The following is a 12,483-nucleotide window of genomic DNA, read 5'->3' as shown; positions in this document are numbered from 1 at the left end:
CAAAATTGGCAGACCCTCCAATCGATGCTGGATAAAAACGTCAGGTTATCTGTTCAGTGCTTCCAGCAAGAGGCAGAGAAAAATTACTTTCCATCCACGCTGCATCGGCTAGAAATTCATCTTAACAGAGGACCACCTACTGCTGTCCAAAACAGATATTTACATTGCTGTGCTAAGCACCACAGTTCTATAAAGCTGTTCTCTTATTTGTCACCAGGATTCAGGCTTCAGCTTGTCAGTAGAAATAAAACCATGTGCAGAAATGATGCAGAAACTGTTAAACATGGAAACACCGTAATAATGATCAAGTGCTTAGTGCCAAGTCTGACATAAGAGGAATGCATAGTTAAACAGGCGGTACTTACGAACATGACCCTCTTGGGAATGTGGTCTGACTCAACTAGAGGATTCTTGTAGAGCCAAAGCTCCTCTGGTTGAATCACTCTCTCAAAGGGCTCCAGAAACTCTGTAAATCTGTGGCAGAGAATAAATGCACATTGATCAGTAACTAACACTTTATGCACAAGTAATAAAAATTTGAGAGATTGCACATATTAAAAAGTCATGCAAAGTACTTCCAGAAAAAGAAGACCCTGTCGTTCTTCTGCAAGGGTAACCACAACTGAGTCCATGTGAACAGGACGTCTTTACCCAAGATCAACTACTTTGTGGTCTCACGGCAAAGCGTGTAACAGGCACGCTGGTCCACCGTGTCCATTTCATGCTTTGCCTCTCCAACACACTTATTGAGTGGGAGCAAATTAGCATGCCCCTGCTTCCTCCAGTCTTCTCGGGCCACCCAGTGATCTGTCAGGCGCGACCTTGTTCTCTGTCATTTCAACAAGGTCTTTTTGTCAATGCACTATAACACGCTTCAAGCTCCTCGGTTCTGCAAGTGAGCTCCAAGAGACCTCAATTAAAAGTGTTTTTTTAAACAAGGACTTCAATAAATCCATTCAGTCAATTAATGACTTTAAATCGGCAAAAGCAGCAGATGTTTTAATTAAGCTGAATTTGAACCCTCCTCCCCCTAAAAAAAAAAGTTTAATATGATTAAACTTGTAGCAGTTCATGGATTTAACAGGCCAACCTCCAGATGAACTGATGCAGCATAGGATGAAATACCAGTTGAATAATGTTCTCCTCCACAATGTGGGCCCTTCAGCAAAGCATTTATCTACTCCAATAGACATGCTCATTGTCCAGCGGCAGAAATTGGAGAATATTGTGGATCTCGTTCCGCTCTCCAGCGTGAATTTAACTGTGGAAAGTTAAAAAGGCCATTGGGTAAAGTGGCTCATGCGTCTTCTGTAAACAGTGGCAACATAAGAAGGACAAACAACAAATTTTCTTATTTTCACAGGGAAAACAATTACAGAATTTTAATCTCTCAAGGACATATGCAGCACGTTACACACTGGGCCAAGTCTATTTGCTGGTCGGCTCATAATAATATCTCCTGATGTTTTTGCAAAGGAGCAGCCTAATCAGTACTTGCTCGTTTTACACCTTGCTGGGCCCGTGCGCATGATTCACTTCAGCGGCATTACATTCACGGTATGTGGTTCACAATATATTATGCTGTGCTAATGACACGCAATATGCTTCATAAATTACTCAATTTTCCCAGCTTGTATTCTCTTTAACTCTGTTGTTCAGGTATCGGTGACTGGAAATATTATTTTACTCCCCAGGGATTAAAAACATAGCAGTACAGACACACAGTCAAGTGAAGAAACCCCCCCACCTCACCTTAGATACAGACACAAATGGACAAACTGAACCTCCATTAGGAGCGCATGCGGCGCTCTTGGATCATTAAATACCGCAATGATCTACCTGTCGCTCTGTAAGGCTTATCTTGCATCCAGTCATTACATTCTTAATGAGTTTTAGGCGCACGCTCCCTGAAGATAGCGACACATATTTTCTTTCATGGGTCATGTTAGAATGCACAGCATGCACAGACTTGCTCTGGTGTGTAATCACTTCTCTGCACGGCAGTTTTATTTGGGTCCATTAAAGTTTGCTGTTCCACATATAATAATAATAATATTAACCTTATACTAACCTTGCATGCTCCTGCCAAATGCATACCTTAGGTTTGCATGGATGTGAAGACTGAGAGTGGTTTGAGATTTGTAACATATCTTAATATGTTTTATTTTATGATTTGAAATTACATATGTGTTATCAAATTAAAGAAAGCAGACGCATATGCATGCATGTTTTTAACGGATGAGAATAAACTGGACCAAGCTCAGTACTGTAGTTCCATCTCTCCCTGCAGGTTTTGTAACTCTCACTTTCATTCTGTAACTTCAAAGATCCCATAATGAGATTTTAAGCATTATTATACCACCAAGTAATAATTTGTTATGTAACGTAATGTACTGGAGTAATGGTGTTCTTAGCAGAGAATCACATTTCCTCTGTGTGAGATAGTGCAAGCTTCTTTTTCCAGCGTTTTGTTAGCCAGTCCAATTACTCTTGCACATAAATGTGTGCGAGTTTCCTTCTTTGAATTAGTCACAGACGGGCAGAGAGAACTTAGGAAAAACATAGCCATCAACTTATAGCTTCACTGCTTAATACTACCTGTCTTGGATGCGCAATAAAACAGCCTAAAGATCATCTTTAGTCTACCATTAATGTAAAGAGAAAAAAGGCATTTTAAACCAGGACAAAAAATAGTTAATGCATGAAGCCTCGTACGAATTTTTTTTTTGTTTCAATTAGTTTTTGGTATTATTGCTACAGCCCAGCCAGTCACATGACACACCTTTTGGGGAGGATCTCAGGAAGCGGCCCAGAATACTTGCATTTGTTTAGCTGCTTTGGTTTGCTGTAAAAGGTAAAAGACATATGTACACTTTTCCTGCAAACACTTGCTAACTGCTTACTGTGCTAATCCATGAACCCATAAAATGCAAACTGGAAACAGGAAGTGTTTAACTTCAAAGTAAAACCTTCTGAAACATGTTGGCTGCAACACCAAGGCACATATTTTACTTTGAAGGCGAACAATCTCCACTTCCAGTTTATGATACAGTTTTTCAAGTTTGCAGAGAAGCTGTTGTCTTCCATGCAAACTACAGGTGACTCCAGCAATCTGCTAGTGATCAATGACAAGAAGCTTTTTGGTGCTCCACCCACTTTGCAACCAATTTCACCTGGTGATTTTGGTTCCACACCCACTCGCCAACCAGCTGGGGAATAAAAAAAATTGTTCCTTGCGACCAGAGGTGGTTGAGGACTGAGGCCTAAAGGAATCTCAATATTGAACCTGCTGATGGTGGTAGAGTGCTCAGACATGAAACTTGGTCTGATTTCCATTTTTATGTTTTCCACTGTCACTAATCAGTGTGCCAAATTGCAGAACTTTTAACCATATGTTTTATGACTATAATAGACAGAAGAAGACAGATGATGAAGAACAGAAGAAGGCGATGGTGAATAAAAACACTATGGATGCTTGTGAAGTTTTGCCCCTCGGTCCCCAGTAATAACTTGACTGAGTTGCAGCCATATTCTGAAACAACAGACAATGGACGACTCAGTTTTATTATGGCATTGTATTTTCATTGCATTTTTTCTCTCTCTTCAGTGGAAATGATTGCTTTCATAAGCTCGAAATCAAATGCCTTTTGGACATGTAATATTCCTCCTTCTTTTGGAGAATTTGTATCAAATCTCTTCTAACAAATCAATGCTGCCCACACGGGATTTCCTTTGGCTTGAAATTCAGATTGAATTTTTTGCCTCATCTTTTTCTTTTTTTTTTCAAGTGATAAAATTTATTAAAATGTGAAATTCCAATATGGTTTATGTGCACTTTAAGGCCTCTAGGCTCCAAAAGTCAAACACAGAATTCATTCTTATTTCTGTGGATAGAAGTACCTGGAAATTAATTTCACCTTTATTGTAATTTACAGACTGCAGCGAACACATTTACAAGGTGGTGATGGAAGATCTTTTCTGTGTTTGATAAAGGAAGGACCATGCTGATCGCATCAAGAGACAGTGGGGAGAAAAAAAGTCCTCAGTATGTCCTCCAGGAAAATATTTGCAGGCAAACTGATTCATAGAGTTGTGAAAGAACTGTGGAGAGTGGTGGTGGGCTGCATCAAAGGTAGAATTGGTACATTCAGATGGTCAAAATGTCTGAATTATGGCCTTTTTATATATTTATTTCCTCTTAAATACTCATCTTTATTCTGCTCACTGCAAGAAGATAAAACAGGCCCTGCAAATGACCACAGGACCTGAAGCTATAGGAGGAGACACAGAGAAAAAGGCAGCAGAGGAGCAGTGACAAAAAAGGTCACCACATCAGAAAATGCACCACAAAAAGTTTTCTATAAAAGCAGACTCATCAAGGCTCCGCTGAGCCCACCGACACAATCTCTGGCAAGAATAGACAGCTAAGTGCCCATAAAGAGGAGGCACAGCAAATGCCCTGAACTCAGCACCGCCTGCTGGCTGCCTGGGGAGTACTTCATTTAGTTTTATCAGCTTCTGTTTACCCTCTGTAGGAGCAGTATTGAGCAAAGTGATAAACGTCTCTACAGGGGCCAAAGCATAATAGATTAAGCCAACAACAGACCTCAAGGTGAATATGTAAAGGTAACTATTGTTGGCAAAGAACCTTTAAGAAAGATTTAATGGAGGCGGTTAGTCTGATTTTTCTGCAAATTGTGTAATTGTATAGGGTCATTTAGGCTGAGTGGAGACAAGGTATGCTACTAATGTCTACATGATTTTTTCTTTTTAAAGAGGACAGCATGACTGCCCATTTGCGATGAAATTTGCCTCGTCCCCATTCTTCATCGTTAAAGCTCGGCATTTGGGCCAATTTATCACCACCGGCTCCTTGATGCATATCCCAAATCTGATGAGCGCAGCCACAGCTAAAGAAATGAAGCAAAATTATTTCCCAACATCTGCTCTCCCTCTATCGTGCTGAAACAATTGGGAGATTTAGCATACAACAGCAGAAAGAACAATATGAGCTTCTTATTCGAAAGCGCTTGATTTACAATGCACTGTGGGCAGAATCGTGGCCTCGAGAATACATTCTTCTGCTGCGCCACTGTGACAGAAAGTGATTTAGAGAAAAAAAAAAGTAATGGAATTGTTCCTTAATTAGTTATGCAGTGAAGCAATAAGGCACACAGAAGAGCCGAATGGCTTAGTTGGATAAACTTCAGGCAAGCTTCCATTGTCAAAAAAACCACAGCCCCATTTCTAAAAGAATTGAGACACAGTGTGAAATGTAAATAAAATCACAGTGATTTGCAAATGAATTTAACCCAACATTTAATTGAGAATAATATAAAGACAGCAAAACAAACTTTGAAATTTTTAACTTTTAACTTATTTGAATGTATGAAAAGTGCCAAAGACAACCCATTCTGAAAGGTATAACATTGCATTTTTGCACCAACGTAATTCCCAAAGAGCTATTAGTGGAATATGGCATATCTCTGCATGGTGTGCAGTGTCTCCTTAAAAAATTTGAGGAAACTGGACGAGTGAAAGACAAAAGAAGACGTGGCAGGCCTAAAACACCATCTCCAGCAGCTAAATAGTATCTGAAAGTCTGTGCTTAAGAATTATGAAAGCAAAGACATACTCAACAGGTCTGACTGCAATCTAGAGCTCATGAAAAGAAACATTTTCTCAACTACAGCGTTTGGTCTCCTTGGTTGTCAAAGATCGCTGGCATCGGATAAAAAATAACAAAAATGTCTGTTTCAACATTCAATATGTCCTTGGATCCTTTAATGTAATACAGGGTTTAAATAATCTGCAAGTTATTACATTTTTCTAATTAATGTTATACAAAACTCCAGCTTTTCTGGAATTTGAGTTGCAAGTTTGAAAGTAATCTTCCAGCTAAACGTCTGTGTGTGTGTGTGTGTGTGTGTGTGTGTGTGAAAGAGAGAGAGACTGTGTTTGTATACTAACTTAATACAGATACATCCAACAGAAGCTGAGAATTTTCATCAGTCCTGATTTCATTATATTTGCAAGCAGGGGTTTGCTTACTGCAGCTTGACTAAACTGCCCAGAGCCCTTATTAGACTACAGTCACACAGGTGACTGTCTACAGGTGCTGGAGGCAGCAGAGCAACACTTACACTACACAGCTCACTTTCTGTGGCAGACAGAGTGTGTGACCTTCATCTCTCAAGGGGAAAGGAAAATATCAGGGAGCCTTACAATCTCCATGACGCAGAGCTCAAAGCACAGTACAAGTAGTCTCGTCTGGTGTTTTAGAGTTAACTCTCAAGCAAGTCTCATCCTTCCTAAGTGGGGTTAAGCTGTTGTCCTCATTTTGCTGTGCTTTGCACTGAAGTTGTTCTCAGCTACAATGCAATATGTGATGCAATCCAGGGACACATTCATAAAGATGCAGGCATTTTGTCAGGTCATTCACATTTGATTGCATTTGCACTCTCAGGAGGTGCACATTTGGCAATCAGCTAAGCAACTAAGAGCTAGTTGTGTGTGTAGTGAAGGGACTGAGGTAGGAGAGTGCAGGGCTGACCATCTGCCACATTTGGGACAGAATTCGAAATGACTTTTCCCACCAGAGGTAGGCAATCATTACTGCCTTTCCTCTCGGTCTGATGCCACCACATGCACCCCCCCCTAATTATTACTCCAGTCATTCAAAAATGAACTTCTGAGATTTACAAGCTGTTAGGATCAGAGGTTATGTCAGACCCCACCCTTCACTATTTAGTGAATCTGATTGACTTCTGCTAAACTCCTATTCATCTTCGCTGCACAACATCAAATGCAAATTGAGAATCAGGGCAGTTCAATGAATCTAAATGGTCAGCAGTGAACGTGAAGAGCGGGGGCTTCATTGTGTTTTATCAAAAAAAATGTGTACTGATAGAAGAGAGAAAGGGCTATGCAAGGGAGAAATAATAAGTGCTATGATGGGAGAGAATAGAAGAGCAGAGTCTGCTGGCTTTCTGATCTCTGGCTGAGTTATGTCCCAGTGGTTTGCTGGCACACACGTGGGCTGTTTTGGAATGACTTCATTCAAGCGTGCTGCTCGGATAGATCTCTATATTGTCTGAGCTGACTACAGCACAGTTAAAAGGAATAATTGAGCAATAATGCACGGACTAGATTTAGAAATTTTAAGAATATGGTTGCAAGAAAATTAACTTTTTGCTTACAGCTTTTTGGAGGACTTTATTAAATTCTTTGGTCGGTTCAACTCAGGCATAGAAGTGTATCTAATGACTTCTTAAAGTGGGTCAAAAACACTTTCCCCCCTGTTAGAAACAGAGTGAATGAGTAAGCTGAGAGCTGAATGAGATGAATGGTATGCAGATCTGTGAAATGTGCTGTGGCGATGTTTTAACCTACAAAAGTAGAATTTGTAATGATTGATGGATGAGAGTCACAGTGGGTGAGCCTGGATTTATCACAAATCCACAATTTACACACACTCAACACTGCTGAAAGGGAAAAGACGAGTGCGGGTTTTTGCTTAAGTTACAAATTCTTATTCCATATACAAGAGAAAAAAAATCCTGTCTCTGCTATTCCAGCAAAATCAAATCTAACTCCTCTGGCACAGCTGGATTAAAATAAGACAACCGGGTATCTGTAATTTAATATAGCGCTGCTGATGATGGAATTGGATTAGCGCTGGTTCACAGTGGAGAAAGAGCGAAGCTGAACGACAAACTGAGGATACATTCTTGATTTAATTATGCAAATTTTATTTCATTTATTACCGGGGCCTGCAGACCACAGCACAGCAATCCTGTCTTGATACTTAACACATGTTTGTATGTGTACGTGTGTTTGTGTGTGACTGTTGCTCACTGACCGAAGGCTGGAAGATAATTGCACTCTTTCAAAAGAGAAGTTTAAATCAGGCTAGCAGCGATCTACCTGACAAAATTCTGTTGGATATAATGACATTTGAGGCTGCATGTTTATTTTTTCGGCTGCAAAGAGACCAGACAGCAGGGAAACAAGTGGAAACAGAAGGCATTAAGCTTGGAGGCGAGGCTGTGTGACTGGTTATGGCAGGGGGTTTAAAGGCTGCAGTTTGGAGACAGAATTGAGGCTTGGGAAATTGAGTCTTGAGCTGAGGCAACGTTGTGCCTCTGAGCGAAAAAGTTCTTTAACCTTTTCCAGCAAAACAGTCGCAGCTTGAGTTTGGATTGGATACACATGACTAAATCATACAACAAAAGTCGTACACCTGCTATGGGGAAAATCACCCTTAATAATATTAATATAGCCATCAGAAGTTCCTATAGAACTCCATGACTAGCATTAACACTGTCACCTTAATTTCCAAGACATTCTAAAAAATTCCAAGTGGCTTCTTTAGTTTGCAAGTCGGAATTTTGTGTGTGCAATAAGTGTCACATGCCCTCTCTTTCTGTGTCTGTGCTACTGGTTACAGTCAGGGCTTTGGCCAGACGTGTCGGGAATGCATAGCATCAGTCCTGTCACAGGCAGGGAAGAGAGGAGGGGAGCAAAATAGATGCTGAGTGACACTGAGCTAGCGCTGCCTTCCCTGGAGGAATCCCGTCTGAAGTTGGCTAAAGAAACAGAAAATCCTTCACTTGTCACACAAAACCCTGGTAGGGGATACAGTGGAAAACTAGGTCCTTTTTTTATTTTAATTACCCATTGATGCTGGCTAAATCAAGAGGGTGTATTGAAAAGCTGAGGGCTGGCTTAGTAACACTGAAAGTGTCTGTTCATGATAAAAGCCCCACAGACACTTTTGGAAAGGTCAGAGCCTCACATCTGAGGCAGGTATTAGGAAATGCAGCCATATGAAGCTGGCAGGACATCACCAAAGGGACACGAAGGAAGCATGGTGGGGTGGGGGCACATGGTGAGATAAGTGTACCAACCCACAGTAGGAAGGAGAAGAGCGAGGCTGCCATATACTGAAGAAAGCCAGAAAGCTTTGCACATGCTCAACAGGTCCAAAGCTTATATTCACTGAGCATGCTGAGTAAATGCATCAACTTTAACACCCCACTGGTGTTAGCTCATCATATTAGTTGAGCTCTCTCTCTCTACATTGTGCAGAGAAAATTGCCACACTCAGTGCCCCCACATAAAACAGTAGCAACAAGGAGCTGCTCTACAATAAAATCATCAGTTACCAGCCTATAACATTTAAAAAAAAATTGTTTAACACATTGGGATATATAATAATAATAATAACTCCTTTAAACCTAACTACACATCTGTAATCCGATGTTGAATTGATTTAATCCATACAATACGTAATGCAGATGTAACTACTACGACTGTTAGACAAACAACAGAAATATCCATGTACTACTACTACGGTATGTAACAGGCTATTGTTCTTCAAGGAAATGATAAAATCCCCAAAAGCTCTGCTATGTAAGCAGGGGCCTGTCCAACAGAATTTAAAATTGGATTCTAAATTTCAATGGAAGTCAGTGAAAGGATGCAAGGATAGATGTAATATGTGACCGCCAGTTAGATTTTGTTAGCAGCCTTGCTGCTGTGTTATGCCCCAATTGGAGACAAGCTACGGAGGACTGAGAGATGCACGGGAAGAGTGAATTGTAACGATCAAAGTGGGAGAAAATTAAAGTGTGTACTAAAAGATGGTTGAATGACAGTAAAAGTTTGATTTTTGCAATATTTGAAAGATCAAGGAGACAAGACTGGGTGACCTTATCCTGTGTCAACACTGACGTCTACCAGCTGTTTGCTCATCATCTCAGATCATTCAAGTCATTTAAAGGGGAACTCTCGAAGATTTTTGAAAGCAATTATTTAACAAACAACACTAGATGACTAGTTAACCAAGTCGGTACCAGACTCACTTGTCATTTAAACTAACCATTTTACTTTTTAATTGATGCCCAGTACAGTTAAATTGTTGTGTTCTAAATGCTATGCATCCACCGGCCACCAGATGGAGCATCAATGTTGAGAAATACCATAAATCTGTAAATTTAGGCCTTATCTTTTTGTTAACACTGTTACTGTTAGTTCTTTAAAAGGCGAAAGGTTTAGATCACGCTCTGTTAGTGATAGGGTGAGGAGTTCAATCTACCAGGAGGGGCTCGGAGTAGGGCTGTATTTATATCGCACGACGCCAGGTTACGCAGCATGAATCAATATTGAAGAATGCAATTAATTGTTTCAAATGCCTTTATTTAGAGAGTTTTTGACATTTTCCATTAAACAGTTCTCCAGTTTAACCTGATAGCAGCATCTTTCTAAGTTTTAGACCAGTTGGTTAGTTTATTTTTCCCCTTTGTTTAGTCTTTGAAGAAATTAGTCACCCAGGAATATCCCTACTAACAGCCACAATGCTTAACAGGCAAAGCATCAAGAGGCAAAGAGGTGTGACCATCAATGTTATACAGTCTTTTTGTTCATACCATTATCTTTAATGATAGTTAAAGATATTCTCCCTTTAAACAGGCTCTGTGTCCAGGCTCTGTTAATAGAAAAGATTTGACGTATGGAAATGGAGGTGGTATACACAGCAGTGCATAATGAGTAACATGCACTACTATGGATAAAAACGTGGGCCACACCTCTTAACCTTTGAGTTCAGGTGTTTTCACTTCCACTGTCACAGGCAGAATCAAGCCATGCAGTCTGCCTTTACAGACGTCTGTCAAAAAATGGGTCGTCCCCCGTGTCACCTATTGTAGCCAACCTTTACATGGAGGAAGTGGAAAGAAAGGCTCTTGGCTCTTTTAAAGGGAGAGTACCCAGCCACTGGTACAGATATGTAGATGACACCTGGGTCAAAATCAAGACACAAGAAGTAGAATCCTTCACTGCGCACATTAACGCCGTGGATAAAAACATCAAGTTCATCAGGGAAGACACAAAGGACAACTGCTTGCCTTTCCTGGACTGCGCTGTGCACCTTGAAGAGAATGGCAACCTCAACATTGAAGTTTACCGGAAGCCCACACACACGGACCAGTACCTCCTCTTTGACTCCCATCACCCTCTGGAACACAAACTTGGAGTAATTAGGACCCTACACCACCGGGCAGAACATGTTCCCTCTAAGCCTGAAGGGAAAAAGAAGGAACACACACATGTAAAGGAAGCACTGAAAACATGCGGTTATCCGAACTGGGCGTTCATAAAGTCAGCAAAGAGGCACAGAAAAGAAGATCAGACACCAGCGAGGGAGGATAAGAAAGACAGACGCAACAACGTTGTCATCCCTATGTAGCCGGTGTATCAGAGAAACTCAGGAGAGTTTTCTCCAAGCACGACATCCCAGTGTACTTCAGACCCAGCATCACACTCAGACACAAACTGGTTCACCCGAAAGACAAAACTCCAAAACACAGACTTAACAACGTGGTGTATGCTGTACAGTGCAGCGAGGAATGCCCAGACCTCTACATTGGCGAGACCAAACAGCCACTTCACAATCGCATGGCACAACATAGAAGAGCCACCTCCACAGGACAAGACTCAGCAGTCCATCTGCATCTTAAGGATAAAGGTCACTCTTTCGAGGATGCCAATGTTCACATTTTGGACAGAGAGGACAGATGGTTTGAAAGAGGAGTGAAAGAGGCCATCTATGTCCACTGTGAGCGACCATCTTTGAACAGAGGCGGTGGTTTACGACACCAACTGTCTGCCATCTATAATCCAGTTTTGAGTTCCCTCCCCAGACGCCTTAACGCCCACTCACATCCTGGGCCATCTGACCTCAGGAATTCACATGACAAGGTGGGGCCAGGTTTCACAATGGGCTCACCCGAAACCCTGGCTGATTAGGTCCCACACCCGCTTTCACACCTTGGCGCATGTGATTAGAGGATCACCAGGGGGTCCTTTGTCCCTCCTTGGGGGGATACTCCCACTGAGTTTAAATCTGGGACTCTCGGCCATTTGACCTTAGAACTGAAGAAGCTTCTCGGATGAGAGGTGAAACGTCTTCAAGCAACTTAAAGAAGTCCAGACGCTTTTTCTTTGCAAACTCCTTTGTCGTTCTAAAGAGCTCACTAAATTTGATTGGGGTGCTGTGATAGGATCCCACTGTTGACACACATCAGTAATTTCAGTTTTTGAAATGACTTCCTCCAAGATATTTTACATTATTATTAGTGTGGTATTGTTGCAAAGATGAAAAGTTTAGGAGCGACAGCAACTCAGTCAAAAAATTGGCAGACCACATAAAATTATAGAGTGCAAAGTGGGGCACTTCAAAAATCCTCTGGCATCAACATCAGCACAAAAACCGTGCACCAGGAGCTTCATGGTATAGTTTTCCACAGCTGAGAAGCTCCTTTTAGTGTAACATGTAAAGTGTAATTTTATACATATGTGGCTGAGTAAGTATTTTTCAATAAACAGTGGGGTACTGCTGGCCTTTGCTCAAATAACGTAGTAACCATAAGTTTTATTCTTTAAACTTAAAAAAAATATGTTTAGAAATAACATATTTCCACC

The 12,483-nt window shown here is 41.0% G+C and overlaps 1 protein-coding gene across 1 annotated transcript in view; it reads right to left on the bottom strand.

Moving 5' to 3' along the window:
- The window catches only part of plpp4 (phospholipid phosphatase 4), a 57,934-nt gene that overhangs the window by 30,332 nt on the left and 15,119 nt on the right, over window positions 1-12,483 (bottom strand). Inside the window, exon 2 of the mRNA XM_031737532.2 lies at window positions 366-474. Within this exon, the coding sequence (XP_031593392.1) occupies window positions 366-474 (109 nt within the window). The remainder of the gene's footprint in view (window positions 1-365; window positions 475-12,483) is intronic.

Source organism: Oreochromis aureus, linkage group 13, assembly GCF_013358895.1.
Source record: "Oreochromis aureus strain Israel breed Guangdong linkage group 13, ZZ_aureus, whole genome shotgun sequence".
NCBI classification, from domain to species: domain Eukaryota; kingdom Metazoa; phylum Chordata; class Actinopteri; order Cichliformes; family Cichlidae; genus Oreochromis; species Oreochromis aureus.
This window is presented reverse-complemented; position numbering and strand designations above follow the sequence as displayed.